Raw genomic sequence first — 21,188 nt, forward strand, 5'->3', positions numbered from 1 at the left:
CGAGGCAGTTTTCATTTTTTTTTCAGACGTTTTTACTAAATCGAGTTTCTTGTTTCTCGTAAGGCTCGTTTCAGATTCATTTTTCCTGGAAACAATTAGCTAAAGCCACAGAAAAAGCCCCCGCTGGACCATGTCGCTACAAAGACGAATTAACTCAAAACAATGGCAACATGCCTAATTCAATGGTGAAAAGATCGTTTGACTCTTTTGTATGCGGTTCCTTTAAGCACTGTAGAAATTTAAATTGCAATGTTATGCACCTTTTTATTTGAGTGCTACGAAGCAAAAACGTTTTTCTCGCTATTTACTCAAAAGATATTTCATTATAGCTGAAGAATTAAGATGGTTGATCTGTCCGAGTCAAAGTTTGATGTCTGCTTTGTTTTGTTTTGTTCATAAATTTAAGGGATATGCCCTGTAGAAAACCGAAAAAAGTTAGAAATGATTGCAGGTATGCATAAATTTAGGTAACATATATGCAAGTTTTAACCAAAACTTCTTGCTTTATCAGTTAAAGGAAATAAAATAAGTACTTATTTACCCAAAAGGTTATCTGCTGTTTCGAAAAGTGGGCTTCATGTACCCTAATCTCAGAAAGAGAGTTACTGACAAAACGAACGGCATGTTATGCTTTCAATAAAATCTAAGTTGTTCTTTGAACGATAGCACAAGACTTCCGCTATCCTGGCATGGCAAGTTTTTCTACAACTTTTTCTTGCTCGTGGGTAAGAGGTGAGCAAGCGTTCGTTGATGACTTTGAAAGGCTATGTATGTTTGTTCACATCTACAAGTTTTCCTGGGTCGCGGCATCAGTACTAGTCTTTTACAAATGACCGAGCAAATTTCTCTATCAAGCAACTTTGTCCATAAATCGGCGTCTTTTTGAAGAAGACTTGCTACAGAAAATTCTCCAAACTTCTTCATAGCCAGAGTTGTGATAATATAAATACCGGTTAAGGAAACATGCTGTTCAATCCTGACACGACTGTATTGCCATTTTCTTTTTTTTTTACAACGGAAACTTACCGAGGAAATATCTCACAACTTTTAAAGACTAAACATTAAAAAATGCCGAGAAAGTGTTTCCTGTGTTAAAATTGGAAATTTCATCAGTGCGCGAAGCGCACGCATTGAAATTATAATTTCACGAGCAAACCGAAATAAGATATAATAGCGTATTCTCCCCGTTTTCCCACCAATTCGAGCCATTTCAAAGTCAAATCGAGGCTATAGAGCCTCGCATCCGTGTTCTCCCCTTTCATTTTCCAAAATCGGTGAGCACAAGGGAGCGGAAGAAGACGAGTTGAGACGTAGGATAGGAAACAAAATAACTTTATTGTTATGTAGTAACCACTTTGCACGTGAAAAACGAATGCACTACATTGATAATAAACAATGAAGTGATAAACGCAACAATTATGGAGTACAAACGTGTGCTCAAACATTCCCAAAGAGTGGAATATCGTAACTATCAAAAAATGCATGACATACAGCTTGAATATGAAAAACTACAACATTGATCAAGTCACTGTAAGTCTCCATTAGGCCTCTTCCAAGGGTCTTGACTGTCACTACACATCCTAGTTGTGCTTAGCACCTGGAAGGAGGAAGCAAACCGAAATAAGATTTTGTCTCTTAAATCCCTAATAGGGAACATCAATGGGTGGGACAGGGTGGGACGCTATTATATCTTATTTCGGTTTGCTCGTGAAATTATAATTTCAATGCGTGCCCTTCGCGCACTGATGAAATTTCCAATTTCACTTCACAAACCTCAATAAGATATAATAGCGTATGTTCAAAGCACCTAACCTTCCTGGAGCACCGTGGCCTGGAAGGCATCCTGTCCTGTCCCCTCAGAGACAATATCCCTTAAATAGTGTCTTCTGAAAGTGGACTCTTTCTTCCACTTTGCCAGGTTCATTATCTCCTGACATGAGAGCCCTTTAGCTTTGGCCTTAGAGGTTGAAGCACCTCTGGTTGAATGAGCTCGAAACTCAGAGGTGTCAACCCCTGATTCTTTCATCATTTGTACTAACCACCCAGCAATTGTACAAGGAACTACCTCCTTATGTGGCTTGATATAGCTCAACAGTAGCTGATTTTTATTGCAATCAGAGCGCCATCCTTTAGTGCGTTCTAAAGAACAATTTATGGTTGAAACAGCACATAAGTCAGGGTTAGTGTCAAAGGCAGTGAATGTCAACTTAAGGGGACACTGACCTTTCTTCCTAGATTGTGTTAACCGACCAAGCTCAAAGACTATGCAGCTCTCTTTTACTGTCATGTATCTTAAATCAAGAGCCCGAAGGTCAGAGGATCTGCCTGCTGAAGCAAGAGCAAGCAGCATACTCAGCTTAAGGGTCAACTGTTTGTCCGAAAGGTTGGCATCACATCCTAGAGTGCAAATATGATCTAGCACCCTATCAACATCCCACATCACCACATACCTTGGTTGTGGTGGCCTGGCATTGAAACATGCGTTCAATACTTCTCCTTTTCATCTTGACCGTCACTTTCGACTAGAAACAATAAACTACAAGAACAATATAGGCTGAACAAAAGACTCTTGAACTCGAAGCAGACGTACTGAACCAATTTCTAAAGAGAAGAGAAATTTCCCGCCAACAGAGCGCGAAAGGTCAATTCTGTATGACGTAATTAGTTAATTTGTAACACATTGTCACGCTAATCAGTCACGTTGCCAACAACGCCGTAAAAAGTCTACAAAACCGGGTAATTTTTTACAATTTTGCGAGATCTTTTTCAATGCACACAAATTCAGTGAAAAAATTTGTTGGCATTTTCGTCATTTACTCCATTTTGAACGGCGTTGGATCAGTGAGTTCCTTGTCACTTATTGAGTTATTCTGGGCCCAGCGAAAAGCTGCGCGTAAAAATGTTAAAAACTTTAGAGCCTAGAGCTCTCTAGAAGCGCTTAAGAGTTCTTAATCGAAATAGCTTGGTTAGAAGCGGTGAAATCCATTGATTTTACGTAATTTGACAAAAATACCGGACTGCCGGTCATTTAGTGATTTGAAAACCTTGACCGGCAGTCGAGTCGAGCGTGCAGAAACTAAGTGTCACTTCAGTCGCTCGCTGTTCTGAGCCCAGCGAAAAGCTGCGCGTCAACTTTAGAGCCGTAGCGCTCTCTAGAAGCGCTTAAGAGTTCTTAATCGAAATAGCTTAGTAAGAATCGGTGAAAGCCATTGATTTTACGTAATTTGACAAAAATATCGGACTGCCGGTCATTTAGTGATTTGAAAACCTTGACCGGCAGTCGAGTCGAGCGTGCAGAAACTGTGTCACTCAGCAGTCGCTCGCTATTCTGAGCCCAGCGAAAAGCTGCGCGTCAACTTTAGAGCCGTAGCGCTCTCTAGAAGCGCTTGAGAGTTCTTAATCGAAATAGCTTAGTAAGAATCGGTGAAAGCCATTGATTTTACGTAATTTGACAAAAATATCGGACTGCCGGTCATTTAGTGAAATGAAAACCTTGACCGGCAGTCCAGTCAAACGTGCAGAAACTAAGTGTCACTTCAGTCGCTCGCTGTTCTGAGCCCAGCGAAAAGCTGCGCGTCAACTTTAGAGCCGTAGCGCTCTCTAGAAGCGCTTGAGAGTTCTTAATCGAAATAGCTTAGTAAGAATCGGTGAAAGCCATTGATTTTACGTAATTTGACAAAAATATCGGACTGCCGGTCATTTAGTGAAATGAAAACCTTGACCGGCAGTCCAGTCAAACGTGCAGAAACTAAGTGTCACTTTAGTCGCTCGCTTAGCCTGCGTAGCTGGCGGTTTTGGTGGGCGGGAAAGCCAGGCTAAAACGAGTGGTGGAGCTGCGGGTAAAATGGGGAGAGAACAGCGACAGTCGCGGCGACGCGGCTTCGCCGCGAGAAACCGCCTGCCCGGATTCCAGTCATTTTCGTTTGCCGCCCCCAAAATTTACATATTTTACGACCTGTCGATATCCAATTAACCCAACCAATCAGATGGCAGATGGTAAAATGAAACCTTCTCGGCTGGCTATCAAAACATATCCTGGAAATTCGATGTGTTTTTTTCGATGGCGGCAAAGGCCGACACTCCGAAAAAGCCCGTCAAGGGAGAAAACCTTTCCAGTTCTACAACAAGTGTCAATGATAACTGTAGATTGTGCTCTTGCCAGCGGTGACAGTATAGCCTCTCATTTTAAAATTGTAGGGATAGGATTTTAACCGTGTAGTTATCATTATCTTGCGACCTTTGTATTGCCGGGCCCGGCTATTTGCTTTTGTGGCAAGATGTTGTGTTTTTAATTGTCATGGTTGTTTTTCTCTTGATCCTTTCTCTAGCTTCTTTGAAAGCTATGCAATGCGTTAAATTGAGGGCTAAAGGCCGCTGTAGTCAAGGCTGTGTTTTTGTTATCGCTCCGCTCCGCTCCGCTCTGTAGCTGTAAAGTTTGTGTTGCAGGCGGGGGAGCTTAGTATTGTCCTCCTGTGCTTTGATTACGCTATAGAATTATTAGGTAATTCTTCTGTGTTGCTATGGCCAGGGGCTGCTACGAGTCCGCTGGCTGTTCGTTGATTCTGTGGCATTTTAGGCTATGGTCAGGCAAGACCGCGGTTTCGATCCAAATCTTGTGGATTGATCTCTTCAGTTGCCGATTCTTTAGAAATGATAGAGCTCTCGGTATCCTTTCAGAATACGCGCTCTTTTTTCGAAATTTATGCCCACTTTTCGGATCAAATATTCTGCTCGATGAAGTTCGCTGTCTTCTTTCAATGCTGCGAGAATGAGGGTTTGTCGTCGAATATTAAGGTTCGATAAAGCTTAAATAATGGTTCTTGTGTCATTTTGCTTTTTGCGATAAAATCCTCAGAGCCGTATAAACAGAACTTTCCCATGGGAGATTAATAAAACATTTGATTGACGTTTGTAGAATCTCATCCAATGAAAATGGTCCGTACGCCAGCGTACGGACTACTCAAACCGGGCAGGCGGTTTCTCGTTGCCCTCGCCCCATTTCCCCGCGGCTTCGCTACTCGTTTTGACTCTCGTGCCCGGCTTTCTGGTGAGCCACCCATAAAAACCGCCAGCTACGCAGGCTATCGCTCGCTATTCTGAGCCCAGCGAAAAGCTGCGCGTCAACTTTAGAGCCATAGAGCTCTCTAGAAGCGCTTAAGAGTTCTTAATCGAAATAGCTTAGTAAGAATCGGTGAAAGCCATTGATTTTACGTAATTTGACAAAAATATCGGACTGCCGGTCATTTAGTGAAATGAAAACGTTGACCGGCAGTCCAGTCAAACGTGCAGAAACTAAGTGTCACTTCAGTCGCTCGCTGTTCTGAGCCCAGCGAAAAGCTGCGCGTCAACTTTAGAGCCATAGAGCTCTCTAGAAGCGCTTAAGAGTTCTTAATCGAAATAGCTTAGTAAGAATCGGTGAAAGCCATTGATTTTACGTAATTTGACAAAAATATCGGACTGCCGGTCATTTGGTGAAATGAAAACCTTGACCGGCTGCCGGTCATATAGACACTAAAAGCCGTCCTTGATCCCTTCCTTCGCTCCGCACCACACAGCAAAACATTTGCTCAAATGTGCCCAACTATTACGCTTCTCGATGAGCTGGAACTTCAAAACCACTTGAATGCTTGTCTCAGAAAGGTTGTTACTCGTACACTTGAACGTTTCTTGAATTTGAGATGTCCGGCTGTGTCCGATCTACTTCGCTTTCGATTTTTCATTCATTTCCGTTCGCAAAGAGCTGCGCGTGTCATGTGATCATTACGTTTCGCGCACTTTGGTCGGAAGTTGCCTCAACATCCGGTCGTTTACTTAAATTAAAATTCAGTAAACTTTAACAGCAATATCCAAACGGGGAGAATTTAATAAAACAATTATTCCATTCGCGCTTGTTGGATAAGAGATTGGTTATAGCCAACTCGGCGCTTCGCGCCTCGTTGGCTATTTACCATCTCATATCCAACGCGCGCTCATGGAATAATTGTTAAATAAACAGCAAACTACTGTACATGGATAGATATGTTTGGTCTTCTAAGTTACGCCGCTGGAAATGTCTCAAATACAGTGAGGTACTCAAACTATTAAAATACGAATATACGAAAAGTCGAATATAGTTCAAGTTTTTGGCTTTAATAATCGTTAACCCACCCAATCATATATCTGCAGCTAAAGTTTTTATATATCAGCGGTTTTTGAAGCTACATATGTTTAATAGTAATTACAGCGTAAATACTAATATCTCATATGCTTCACCAGTAAATTTTCTCCAGGTCTTATTGGTTTAAATTGATCACGTGACGTGGCAGTGAAACAAGCGTCGATTTCTTCTAGCAATTCATTAACAAACAGGCTGCTTTCAGTTGCATTATCACCTTTTATGTCGTTCATTCGTCTTTTTAATTTCAAACTTTAATTTGCTTTAAATGTCAACTTGACGAGCTTAGAATATTAGCCTTGGACAGAGTAAACAGCTGAAATTCAGACCATTGACGGCAAAGTTAGGTTTCTTCTCTTATTTTCCAGTAATAAATTAAACGTAAAGAAACATTGAACGTTAAGAAAAACAGTTATTGGCCTCTACCCTTCGTGACTGTTTGCAAAAATGTTTTTACGCACAAGTCCAAAACATCACGAAATATTTTATTTATTTAATTGCCAAAAGGTGGTTAAAGTCTAGAAAAAATTTGCATGATATTTTACAGTCTTTCACTCTCCCACTTTTTATCCGTTGTCGCATTATTTTTTTTTTTATTATTATTTTTTTGTGAATTCGACTTTTTATACGTTTTTCTTCTACTGGGCCCGTTTCTTAAACGTCCCGATAACTGAAAATTATTTTGTGTGCCGATACCCCAAACGGAAAGACAATTGTTATTTTTAAGCCCAATGTCAGATATATTCTGTTTCTTAGTTTCAGTCTCACAAAAACATAGTGCTTTCCAAGTTCCGGACACTATTCGGGCATCACTTAGGAGGTAGACAGATTTGAATATCCCGAGATAGCGAATCAGTTAGAGCGGCTGCATATAAAACCAAGTTCACCGAGTCGGTAAAGTTCTAAAAAAGACAACCATCATAATACTCCTTGCTACTTTCTTAAAACTAGGAGTCTGTAAGTTTTGAAATTTCTTGGCGTTTGCCTTCTTGTCAATTTTATTGCCTCATTGATAATTGACAGCACCTGAACTGTACAATGTAGTTTAAGTCTTCTATTTTCGACACAAAATAAATAAGGATTGTTAATTAAGAACACAAAAGAACGAGGACAATACCCAGCCATCGTGACCGAACAAGGTTGGTCAATTGAGCCTTAATTTATTAGAAAGCTTTACTCCCAACATTTCCATCACGGACATTTTTCAATATATCGTCTTGAAGAGTTAGTTCCACAGCTTTCAATTCAAACTCATTGCTCATTGCTCTTGAACTATGCTCCGTAGAGGAATTATTACAAGGATAGGAGGACGACCATCACGTACGCTCCTCCCAAACGCATAGCTTTGATATATCAAACTTTTACCGAACCTGGTCAGTAGCACAGCGAACAAGTCTTTCCCATCTTGAAGTGAAATAACGGCTTGTCGTTGTTCATATTTTAAACATCCATCCCTCCAAGATTTTCCTCACGAGCCCGTCGAAAGAGGTATAGCCGATCCGCTATAATTTTCGCACACTGTTTTCGAGAAAGCAGTTGTCTGCTGTTTCAACTTGGCAACTTGACAGGTAATCGATCGACCAATCAGGTTTTTTAGTTTCTCGGGAACGGGAAATTCGAAGAACAATGGAACCTCCACAGCCGTACCGTTTCCTCCCTCTCCCCAATCCCTTCTCGTTCACTTTTCGTATTTGCAAAATGTTACCGTCACTTTGCTCGCGTGATCTTAAGAGAAACGTAGGACTGTTAGCAGTCTTCAACAACCTTCAAGCCACGCTCTTTTTGGGGTGTAATCACGTGACTTATGACGTCATCGCCCTAAGTTTGATATGACAGATATTTGATGGCATGTAATATATATATATATTTAGCCAAGCCGAAAAGCGGAGATCAAAAATTACTTTTTAATAGCATTTATGCTTATGGTTTCCGTATGAACGTAATGACCTTACAAATTCCTCATCCTTACTGGACTTTATATATATTTTACTGCATATACAGCAAACTATTTAGCAACAACAACAATTACAATGTTAACTGTTATACAGGAGAGAAAGGTATCCTCTTAAATCCAAAATAACCATTTCAATAGATCTGACATTCTAAGCTTCATCATTATGTGGAGCTGGGTGTCTTAAAAAATATCAAAACATTGTGTACACTGTAGGTAAACATTTAGGACGGGATCGAGTTACGATAATTTTTTTCACGCTCAACATGATATTTGCATAGAGTTTTGTTCACTAAATTCCAACTGATCGACCGCTACATAATCAATACATTGAGCAGAAACAAACACGAAGAAACTCGTTGTATCTTCAACAAAGCTCGCTAAAGAAAGGAACAAGTGCTTAGCTGATGCCGTTGGAATTGTAAACAAGGCGTGCATTTGTGGCGTTATATACGTCAAACATAAATATATGTTATTTACCGGCCGAGGGCACAGTTTTCCCTATACAGAACGGCCTAGGCCGGTGAAAAACATATTTATTTTTTTCTGCATTTTTTAGTTTTTAGGATGATTCAGGGAATCGGTTTGCGAACAGTCTACGCTCGCTTCGTTGCACTGTCACTCTCTAGTTAAATTTTGCTTATTTGCGTAAACCTCAGAGAAAAAGGCTAGACTAACAGATAAAGCAGACTACAAACATATCCTGGGGTAATAAGTGAAAAATTGTGATATTTCAGAGCAAGCAGTACAGAAAAAAATGAAACAACATCTTATAAAAATTCGCACAACCAAGCGAGTAAATGTTCTGCGTAAGCTTTGTTTTGATGAAAATGAAATCACACTTCAAATTGTACATTCCTTTTTATTGAAAAATGTTAAAAGAGAATTTCAATGAAAACTACTCACACAACTTACTCTCTACTTTATATCTTATTATTTTAAGTATTTGTGTTTGTTCTCTGTCAAGATCGTCAAAAATTATTGCCACAACTAGAGAAATGTCAGTGCGAGAACAACTTGTCAGAGTGTACGCCAACGATACACTGTTGCGAAACGTTTGTTTGACTATTTTAGTTAAAAATCAAATTTTCTTAAATGAAGTAAAATGGGACGAGATTAGAAAATAAAACTCAAAGGGAAATATACACTAATAATGAACATGGACCGTAAAACTGAGCTCAAAAGACTGCTCTACAGTTAGCAACATTAAATGACGTGTCAACACTGCAAGAAAAACTGCAAAACAGCAAACCAGCAACGTTTTGTGAACAAAATCACATGAATCCCCGTCTCTTTGGAGAACAACCAATCCTTTTATTCCATTGCTGAGTTTTTCGTTTATTTTACAACGTTAAGTGAGCAAAAAAAAAACTTCAAGAGGAAAAATTCAACGTTTCGGCGCGTCGGATCGGAGTAAAATGATTTCACTTCAAGATTTCCCGCGTTTTGTTACCGTGGTCAGAGAAAAAAATTCTCCCGCTCCCGGAGCCATTGAGAATATAGGATTTTCAGGGTACCTCCCGCTCCCAAACCGAGAAAATATTAAAAAATTACTTACTTCCTCCGTTTCCACCGAGCCGATTGAAATGGCAAAATACTCTGTCTTTACGGATGGCATTCGTCAGGCGCCGTCTCAAACGTCGTTATTTGCTTATTCGTTGCCTGCGTTTTTGTTTTCTTTCTCTCTCGCTTTTTCTTCTTTTCACTTTTGTCGACATCTTCAATGAGTACATGAATTTATAGCTTTCTTCCAAATTTCCGTTTGTTTTTCTAAAAAGCAGTTGGCCATGAAACTACCAGCCGAAAAGTGGATTGCAGCACAGGGTAAACTTGAGTGTGGCATTTCACAAAGGCTTACATGGAGGAGCGGAAGTCGGTACGTACGTACGGACGGACGGAAGTGCCGTCATAACCTAACCAAAATTTTTCGCATCCATGGGTTTACCAAATTTTCTTATCAATGGCCATCGGCGCGCGGAGCTCCGCTTTTATTTCCAGATTGAGTCGCACCCTTTCACGTAGAAGGGATTCTGGGAATGTTCTTATTATAATTATAAATTACTTAAGTAATTTATTATAAGAAAGTTCTAATTATTATTATTATTATTATTATTATTATTATTATTATTATTATTATTATTATTATTATAAGATTCAGAAGCAATTCTTTTCTTGATCTGCGTAGGCACTTTAAATCTACAAAACATTTCATAATCGGAGCAAGACAGCGTTTTAAATTGATTTTTCGTATTCATTCTGGATTCATTATGCAACGCGAATGACGCCGATTTAACATCTGGAAATTATTTATGACACTCGAGACCGGAAATCCGACATAAAATTGCACTTCTCGACTAATCGATCACTACCCTAACAACGCTACAGTTATAAGGGGGAAAAATAATCGAATAGGTTTACAAACTCGCGCTTTTTGAAGAGAAAATCCTTGCCAATTCTTGCTTTTGTTTGGCCACATTACTTTTAGTCCCGGATGTTGAGAAAAAAATTTGAACGGTCAACAACATACGGCGGTTTTCAGCAAGAAAATAAACTAAGTCTTTGGTCGGGTCAAAACTTCCCGATAATTTAACGCTTCCCGACTAGAAATCATTCCTAAGACCTACTTTCTATGGCCAAAGATTGTCACCTCCTCAAGCAAAGCTCACATTATGCAACCCTTAATCCCTGCCCGAGTAACTGAAAATTACAAAGAGAACTAGGTAGGAAGCATATTAGACGAGCAGGAACTGCTCTCGTAAGATTTCTTCCCTCACTAGACTTAATGATGTTTTCGGATAACTTTGCTTCCAAAAAGCCAAATGGCTAAGGGATAATGAATTTGTTCTGAGCTCAGAGCGCACCGAATTCAAAGCGCAATCGTTGTGCGGTTTGTAGACATTTGACAGAGAATGAGATGACTGTGCCATATACAGGCACGAGGGTGGGGTGGGGGAGAAAAATATTTTTGTTTCACAAACGTCTACTAGTGACCCTTGTAATCTATGCACTTATTAATGTGAAATTCAATGGGAACGGCTGAAAAAAAATTGAATATCTTAAGAAAAGTTAGCGAAAACTGTAATTTTATGTAGCCATCTTCTGAAAAATCAGCTCAGACATATGGAAGTGTTAAGGCGCTAACGGGGCTCTAATTTTGATCCTAAGCAGCGTTTTATTCACTCACGCGTATAATAAAGGACTACTTCGAAATGATACATACATTTTTTGTAACTCCTGAACCGGGGCTTTTCAGTCACAATTATCAAAGAAAACAAACGGATTTGATTTTGTATGCAATTGTTTATTTAACCTCGATTTTACAAGTCCTTTCCGCCCGATCAAGAGATCATAGTGAGATCATGTTCTCTTGGCCCAATGTATCAATCCCCCAATTAAAAATTCATGAGCTAGTTTCTGTATTGTTTTCTGAAAGTCATTGTCGCTGTGAACTTGACATCTGTAGCCAGTGTTAGAACTCACTGCACCAAGATATACCCCATGGCCTTGATGTGCCTGTCTCCATTATCTGGGTAATTGATAGCCTCGTTTCCACACGTGCTTGAGTTGTCAGGGTGTCCTCCAGTACCAAACCCGATTCTGGAACTACAGCTCCTACACAAGCTACCCTGGTTACCAAGAATACCGATCCTTGCTTTGGAAAAGGCCATCCCATTCCAAGTACACATAGCGTTGAGCCCCTCCTTGTTACAGTTTTGCTGCAAGGAAGCTGAAGATCCAAGGAGGGTCTTCCACGTGTCACGACCCAGTGAGGTGGCACGGTATTGCCCGTCAGCGATCAGGGAGTACAGGGAGCTGGCGCGTTTGTCAATAACAACAAAGTTCTTCTGATTATGGACCATCATCCCAAGACAGATCTTTGAGAAGGACGTGTGCCAGTAGGTTGGCAACTTCGTTTCCTCGTTGTCAAACCCAGTCTGCCCTCCTACAAGTTTGTAGCGTTTTTTGTTGCTCCAGAGGCTGGAATCGTAATGAAAGGTCTTCTAAAATTAAAGACAGAAAACGCATGACATTGTAACTAACTAGCTCTTACTGAAATAAAACACAAACGAGCAAACACATAAACCGAGTAGTAACGAAGTAAAAATTATGAAGAATCGTACCTTTGTACCATCAATCTTCATGACCGGCGTCCACCCTCCATCTCCACATCCAAAGTTTCCCATGTGACAGTAAACAGGAATCGTTTTTGAACCAACCATCAGCGTGTACACTTGACTCTTTGTTGACCTGTTGTGGAAATGTAAAAATTCACGAAAAACAGGATCACACGTCCACACAGTTTCACTTCTTCACTCTCTTAAATACTATTACATGTGATTGTTACAATAAACCGAGCTAGAAATATGTACCACGTGAAGCATACCTATTTTAATTTTAATGTGACATTGCCACAAAAAATATTGACGAATTTTTCACGTCCACTGCCCATTTTTTAAGTGTTAATTTTAATAAAAAATGCACTTTTCTATTTGATACTTAAAGTTCATTTTCACTTTAAATTTTGATGTTTTCAGAAGTGCTTCCTTCCTTCTACAGCTCCCAGGAGCTTTACAAATATACTTTTTTTAATTACTAGTTATAAATGTAGTTCCGTAAGGGTCGTTCTGAGATGTAAACATCCCAATTTAAATATCCTTCAACGTAAAGTTTTCAGGGAAAAAAAATATGATTCGAAATTTTTACAAAATGAACTAAAGTAGGGACACTCATAAAAGAAATGAACCATTGTTTCTGGGTGTCGTTGGCAGAAAAAGCAAAAGATCTGCTGCGACCAATCCATCTTCAGATCAATGTTGAATTCCAATTTTTGCTAAGCGTACTTGTTTTTTATTATTATTATTATTATTATTATTATTATTATTATTATTATTATCATTATCATTATTATTATTATTCTTATTCTTATTAATAATAATAATAATAAATTGTAGTACATACAAAATGCATTTAACAGAAATATCATACAACCTAAAAGACGGTACACTTTCTTGCAGTATAAAAGGTTACGCGGCGGCGAAATAAAATAATAACAAAAGAATTAATAACAAAAGTAAATAAATGGGAAAAATAAAGACATTGGCGCCACTATGAAGCACTTCAACACTGACTTCAACTGGTGATATACTTGTTCCATTTGAGGTTAAAACTGGATTCATGTTTGGTGAATTTTTTTTTCTTAAATTCTATTTGAGAAATATAATAAACTTTAGAGACAAAGAGCCTCAACAACGAATGAATAAGTTTGCTTCTGCAGTCGTAAATATTTTGCCTGGCAATGACTAATAGATGGTTAAGTAAGAGAGAATCCTCCTCTTTGTCCCAAAATCCAAAAATCTTTTCCATCTCAGATATTTTTTCAAGGTTAATGTGTATATTATTGCACCAGCGAATAAATTCCAGCCAAAACCTCTCACGGTTATGCAGCATGAAATGAATAAATGCTCAAGGGATTCGCTCTCTTCCGGCACCACAAGACGTACACAATGCTGTCGGTTTCAACCCAACTTTGTGAAGAAAGGTATTTGAAACTAGTTAGTTAGTTATAAGCATACTTGTGATATCAAAATTTACTCTAACATTTACAAACCACCTGAAAAGAAAAGAACTACTGTACATGAATGCTATGTTTCCAGGAATACTATGGCTGAAAGAGGCTACAAGATTCCGTATAGCTGATGACAGAAGTCATTAAGTGATTCTGCCTGCCGGAAATCGGCGCACCACTATAGCTAAAGCTAAAACGTATTTGCAGGCCAATGGAACTGAAAGTTTATTCGCGAATATTCAGTTATGTCACAACGGTTAACAAGCAGCTCGCTCATATACTCAGGTGAAAGAAATTAAAATGTCAAGATTTAAAGACCATTAAAGCTTTATAATTATGCATTGGTCGCTGAGTAATTTTCTGTACCCAATTAAGTTAAATAAATAAATAAATAAATAAATAACGAACATAAGTCTCATAACTGGAAGAGCTTAGAAACTTACCTGTATTTCTCGTACTGTTCCTTACAAGAAGAGGCGGGAGGGGCTACAAGGGAAATTGTCTGGATTAACTTTCAATTAGATGCACATATATACGGTCACCATCAAATTAAGTTTAAACATTTGTGGATAGACCCTGACTGAAAGAACAAAAAGTGACAACGTACCTATCAGCCAAAAGAGCCCCCAATGCCCCCCACCCCTAGCCCCAGAAAAATAAAGATAGGAGAAAATAGCGATACGATTATCCTTGGCATCATCCAGAAGCATTTCTTGTCTATGATCTACGTCTGTTCTAGACAATGTCCCCACATAATAACCATAAGGACTCTTTCTTGAGCAAGGTCTTTAATCCGTCGTATGCCGTTACACATCATTCAGTTTAGTTTCCGTTTTGGCTCTGGTTGTTATAGTAGGGTTAACTGGTAACCCTTTATACGTGTCATGCAATTTTGGCCCAATTCATACTAGAGACGAATTATCCGTTTAGACGGGTTATCTGTCAAGACGGATAATTCATCTAAATATAAATCCGAAGAAGAATTTTAACGGGTAATGTGTCTAGCTAGATACAAATCGTTAGACCCAGCACCCAACGGTAGAATCACGTCCCCTACATTTATAGGGGATTAAATTAAACTTTGGCGAAGACGTTATTAGTGTCTTTGTCTGTCCATGTCAACTTCTTCTCATTTGATTTGGTAAGGTTTGCCCCCTTTTCTTGGCGACTGTTTTGGTGAGAACTTGATTTGGACGCCATCTTGAAACAGGCATCCAAAGAAACCTTGCGGACAGATAGAAACCACTCTCGCTCATATCAAAATTAAGTCAAAACTGTCTTCGTTTTCCATCTAGATATCAATTTAGAGAAACATTATCCGTGTTAGACGAGTTATGGTTCTTTCAGCACGTCTTGAAGACGTGCTGACAAACGAATAAGCCGAAGGCGAATTTTATCCCGTAATATCATGGGTGACAATGTACTCCTTAATATTGGCGCGAAATTTCAGCGTTAATTTATAATTTCACATGGGAAATTACAAAATTGCTATGGCAACGTTTCCTATATCTCAAAGCCAAGATGGCGTCCAGGTTTAAAGATGTTACGGATGAAAGAAGTTACGGGATTAAAAGACGCTGCAGAAAACCTAAATACGCGAAAGAGCACAATTAAGTGGGTGAGGGTTTTTGAGAACTGGTGTGATGAAAATGGCCTTGAGAAAAACCCCGAGACGGTTCGTCCAAGGCTTGGGAAATTATTAGAATTTCGACGAAACGCACGTAAAATTATTTCTCAATTTCACTCGTCACCATTTGATTACATATATTAATTCGTCTCGAGTCCGAATTTATATCTAGACGAACTATCCGTCTAAGATGGATAATTCGCCATTGCGTTACAGTGAACATAAAGGCAGGGAAATTATTCTGGTCCTACATCAGTTGGACTTGCCGTCTAACCGTTTATCAGAGAAATGCTTTTCAGGAGAAGGAAAAGAAATCCTAGTTAACTTTTTCCTGATGTCAATTTGGCGTTAGTCGCGGGTTTCAAACAACTCCACTTTGGTTAAAAATTAATGTCTCTACTCTCTCATTGCCTACCTGGTTCGTCAAAGCACTTGTACTCGCGTTCAATCTCTGCCGCTATTCTATCAACTAGATTCTTAACATCTTCTTCTTGTTTCTTAATCTCATCTTTTTGTTTGTTGATCGCATCAACAACCTTCTTTTCCTCGGGGGAAGCTGCAAACAATTTTTTAGGGCAAACAGTAAGAGACATCCCAATGATTACAGTCAAATTATTATGTCTTTGTGTACCCACCTTTTGATTACTACTGCAAAATGCCAATCTTTTTAGTCAAAGCAAAATAGCTGAAGCCAGTCGTAACTACAGGGTGATAAATCGTGATAATGACTCATGTCACGATCAGCATTCGTTTCCATATCTGAAACTGCCCTTAGAAATATTCTTGAAATTACATAAAGTGAAGCTTAGGTTAGCCCAAAATAACATTCTAGATAACCTAAATACTCCAGTTAGCCTAAATAGCAACCCGGTTAGCCTAAATATCACTTTGATTAGCCTAAATAATACTGCGGTTAGCCTAAATAGCACTCCGGTTAGCCTAAATAGCACTCCGGTTAGCCTAAATAACACTGCGGTTGGCCTAAATAGCACTGCGGTTAGACTAAATAGCACTCCGGTTAGCCTAAATAGCACTGTGGTTAGACTAAATAGCTCTCCGGTTAGCCTAAATAGCACTGCGGTTAGCCTCAATAGCTCTTCCGTTAGCCTAAGTAGCACTCCGGTTAGCCTAATTTATCTTGGTTAACTTGGCGTTAGCATTTATATTGGAGGTGAGGATATCTATCCATAAAACTGGAGATTCTGGGAGCGATTCGTCGGTAGTGTAATGTTTAAGGTTTCGTCAAGGTGATCCGACGACCCGTGTTCTACTCTTCTCTAGGGCACTTCTTTTCCTGAGTTAAAAAAAAAGTAGCTAAGTGTGATCACAGGCGGCCCAAGCTCAAGAATTTCAAGAAACTCTCTTTCATGAATGGAAACACCAATGAAGGGATAGCTCACCAAAATGGCCTCAACTAAAAAAAAAAAGAAGCAAACAGCAAACAAGAAATACACCTTAGAAACAAGGTATGTTATTTTTATTAAGAAATTTTTACCGAATTTCTTCCTCCTAAACCCGACCGTAAATATTCCCATACAAACTCTTATATTTTCGTCGTGACCGCTGTTATATAACTCAAGATGATCCTCCCTCATAGCTTGAGCTTGGGCCGCCTGTGGTGTTATTTATACTTCGTGTACGAAAATTTATTTGGAAGAAGGAGGGTCAGCTTGAGATGGAAACAAGTCTCGACTCATAGGTACATTTTGAATACTAGTAACGGCGCAAGCGTTACAAGGTAAGAAACAATAAAACTTAACCTGTCCAAAGTCTGGTAAAGCCAGTCTCACCCTGCTTTTCAGGTACGGTTTTTTAACAACAATCACCCTGAAAGCCTGGTAAAACCAAGATTACCTGGCTTTTCAGGTTCTAGTTTGCGTGCCAAAACCAGCTTTACCAGGCTTTTTAGGTACCTTTTGACCAAGATTACCAAGAAAGTCTAGTAAAACCAGGCTTACCAGCGGTGACACTTAACCAGACTTGATTTCAAACCAAAAGCCTGGTGCCTGGTGAAGTCTGGTTGAACCAGACTTCACCAGGCTTACTAGTCTTTTTAAAACCTGGCTTTTGTTGCCAGGGATGCCAACGATTACCTCCTTTTTGTGACCACGTCACGATAGCTCCATGAAAATACCACTATTTCTTGTCAACACAAAATAGCTGAACCTTCTGTCGAAAAGGTGCCAATAGCTATTGATAAAATCCTATTTTAGATCAGTTTTAGTATTAAATTTCAGGCAACCTATTGTCCGTAGCAGCAAAAGTGGAGTAAGTTCAACCACCTCTTATCTCACTACAGTGTGTCAACTTGACAATTTTCTTTCAGCCCCAAAAAGGCGTCCTATTGAACGACAGGGTCCCCAGACTCACGAACAGATCACGTACTTGCTAAATATGAGGATTTGTACATAGCTTTTGTGCTGGTTTATCAAAACTGGCTAAATGTGACTAATTAAAGGCTTTAGAGCAGTCAAGAACACAAAATGGGCGTTAATCGATATTGCGCGTAAATATTGTTATTTTTGTTCGCTCCCTGAGCAGGCCATAACATCTCCATACAATCGTTATATCTCTGGGTTCGAATCCCGTTCAAGCCTGAATTTTTTTCAGACTTTCTCAGTTCGCAACTGCTTAAGTTGTGTACTAACTGCGAGGATCGTTCTTCTGAATAATCTTTCATCCGCAGTTCAAAATATATGTTTCATGTATTACTATTCATTTACTGTTATCTCGGAATCTGTTTATTGATTAAACCTAGGCACCATGCGATATTTTCCTACCCGCTACGTCTAATGACAATTATATTTATTGGCATGACTTTCTTTTTTTCATGAACAATAACTCATGATACTGAGCTTATAGCACCTAAATATTCAATTTCGATATTTTACCTTCAGTCCCTGTGGGCTGTTTTGTCATGACAGTCACTGGGAACAAGATGAGAAGGAGAAGGAACGCTTTCATAACCGCCATCTTTGATTCTTTCGCTGAAAACGGTAAAGTAGTCAGACTAAAATCCCACATTGATTTTTCAAAAGGAAATTTGTTTTGATAACTTTTGCATTTTTAAAATTATTTTCAAATATTACTGTTAAGGTTACCGTGTACCTTCAGGGGTGGCTTCAGTTAAACGGATATAGCGCCGCTCAGTTACATCACAAATACCCAAAACCCATATCAAATTAAAGCTTATAGAACTGGGTATTCAAATATTTCATTGCTTTCCAAGAAAATAAATTCCCAGGTTTTCCTTAAAGTCGGAACTTGAAGGTCCAGGTCATCGTTCAAGAGTTCCAACTCAATGCGATTTTTATATTTTGGAAGTTTGTTTTTTTTCTCCAGGTCAGGATCCCAAAAGCTTAAAAAACGTGTCGAGGTTTTCCTTAATTCGATTTCGTTCAAAAGTTACAAAACATTTTCAAAACAGCGAGAAAACCATGCGGAGTGAACGCACGGAAATGGCTTTCAAGGAAAGAATTTTTAGAATTATCGAATTCCCCGACACGTATGTGTTGGTTATACATTTTTCTAGCATCTGGCCAAATTTTAGTGAAATCGGCCAAATCGTTGTTGAGTTGTAACTCTTGAAAGTGTCCCCTGCAAGCGAAAATTAAAATTTGAGAAAACAGCACTTAAAAAAATTCTCGCTACACAAACAAGTACCGCCCCCTAACGGAGTCATGGAAAATAAGCCAATCATTTCGCAAGCTACTTTTTCTTCCGGTCACCTCCTGTGAAAATTTTCTCGCAGTTTTGCACGTACTCGCGTTCCAGAGTTATCAACTCCTTCACCATATAGTTGGATATCTGCGGTGTTTGTTGTACGCGCACGTCGATTTTGTAATCTGCAATGATTATGAGAAAAACAAAATGGGGACTGAAGCCGACCTCATCAAGCAAAGCTGTTGGGCCGAAGCAGAAGCGGCTGAGGAGGGTAATATTATCAGCGCTACGGAATTATCGAGGAACCACCGTAACCGCATGTATTGTCTCAGTCAAAACGAAAATTCTTGCTGCTCTTCAGTCGAAAAGCCGGCGAATAAATCTATTTGAGCGAAATATTGTTAAGAATAGCCGCAGTTTCGAAATTGCTTATCGAAAGTTCGGGTAAAAATTCGCTCTTGAATGAACGTCCCAAATTGTTAATGCTGCAAATAGGAAACAAGTACAATCGAACCTCTTTATTACGGACACCAAGGGGACAGGAATAAGTGTTCACATTATAGAGGTGTCCGTTTTAGAGAGGTAGGCTTTATATGGATTTCGGTCTCTCAGGGACCAAGTGAACTGTTCGTAATAGAGGTGTCCGTAAGGAGAGGTTCGACTTTATCCTTTTGACGCTTGAAAGAAAACGTTTAAACGGAACCGTTTAAAAGAGCTGACTCCGTTTAACGCTTTGGAAATTACCGTAATACAGTAAGCCTTTGTGCAAACGCTACAAGCAAAAGCGGTGGCTTTCCCTTTACTAGATATCTTATAGCGACGGGCGACGTGAGAAAAGATCAAGACATAGGACATGATACTTAGCGTTATTTTTCAATTCCTTTTCCGCTTGCCGAGACTTGTAAGTTTTACGCACCCGAACACAAGTGATCTGATAACGTTCAGCCGCAAATAAAAAAAGGAAGCTTATGAAGAGCGATTCACGGACTCGCGAATTGAAACATTAACAAATGCGTCTCCAAATATTCGCTTCGCTGGAAGATTTTAAGACCTTTACCTACTTTAAAGTGTAGCTTAAAGCTTTTGTCTTCTTTTATGTCAGTGTCGTACTCGAACAAACGCAAGTTCTTCCACTAAATACAGGATATTCGAAGTGCGAGAACGTGAGGGATTCAAGACTATAGAAAGATCCTTCGCGCAAATATCGCAACGGGTGGTTACACCGGCAGCAATATGCTGTCAATCAAAGTAAAATTTAACTTCCGGTGGAAATCGCTTACGTCCCAATTTCTCGGCAAATACTCACTCTTTTTCGAAAATTCTTTTTTTGTCTGTAAGAACTTACTGGGAAGTTTATTTTTGTCTAAAAAAAATTAAAATCCAAAAATTTTCTCTCTGAAGGTACACGGTAACTTTAAGTGAGATCATCCGCTTACCTTGAGAGCCTGTCAAGCTATGTAATCTATTGTAGATGCGCAAGAGAAAGTCTTCTTAGGTACTTCTTGTGTTCACGTTTCCACATCGGACGAAATGTTTTGTCTGCGCTAAGGTCAAACAATTTTAAATGAAATTGGAGTATTGCTTTTAACAAAATGTGACAACTTCGTGATGGCTTTCTTCTAATCGTCCAATTAATTCTAAAGAATGTCGTGATCAAAGCCGGTAGCAAGAGCGTGAAATTTGATAGCCTCGCACGAGTCTTGCGTTTGATTGGTGAGTTAAAACAGTCATCTATAACTGAACTTTAACCATCCTAATCATAGTTAAAAGAAAGATGTAAAAACGTTGTCAACACTAACCGAAAACAATCTATCAAGTGGAAACGATACGAACCCGAGGCCCTGTAAAAATAGGGTTTTAGACAGCCTAGCCTGTTCTCCAGCTTGCCCCTTGTTGACGAACGGTTTTCGCTTGATTTGAATCATTAACAGAACTAAAAATTTAAAGGCAATTTTCTTTGACGCAAACATTAATTAAGTGGGTGTATCCCTAAGTTCCTCATAGCTCAAATTGGTCGCAGAATTGATTTGCTTCAAATCTTGCATGTAAATTACACTTTGCACAGTTACTTTAAAAACGCTTTTCGTAAAGGCTCTAAACGCTTTCTTCCTCAGTTTCCAGGGCCGGGCCCAGGCCTAAATAGAATTTTTTGTGGTGAAAATCTGCTCAATTTCAAAAGGTTTGGTAACTTCTAACAACACTTAAAATTTCATCCCAGGCGAAATAT

At 39.2% G+C, this 21,188-nt stretch overlaps 1 protein-coding gene across 1 annotated transcript; it reads right to left on the bottom strand.

Annotated features, from left to right (window-relative positions):
• Window positions 1-11,423: 11,423 nt before the first annotated feature.
• LOC146458752 (putative skeletal organic matrix protein 5) lies at window positions 11,424-20,488 on the bottom strand. Its single transcript, XM_085090364.1, has 6 exons — window positions 20,398-20,488; window positions 18,190-18,285; window positions 15,714-15,854; window positions 14,115-14,157; window positions 12,227-12,353; window positions 11,424-12,106 (listed from the first exon to the last, which is right to left on the bottom strand). The coding sequence occupies exons 2-6, from the start codon at window positions 18,269-18,271 to the stop codon at window positions 11,582-11,584; spliced, it is 918 nt and encodes a 305-aa protein (XP_084946490.1). The 5' UTR covers window positions 18,272-18,285; window positions 20,398-20,488; the 3' UTR covers window positions 11,424-11,581.
• Window positions 20,489-21,188: the final 700 nt, after the last annotated feature.

This window comes from Pavona decussata, unplaced genomic scaffold (assembly GCF_977016875.1).
Source record: "Pavona decussata unplaced genomic scaffold, jaPavDecu1.1 SCAFFOLD_229, whole genome shotgun sequence".
Lineage (NCBI taxonomy): Eukaryota > Metazoa > Cnidaria > Anthozoa > Scleractinia > Agariciidae > Pavona > Pavona decussata.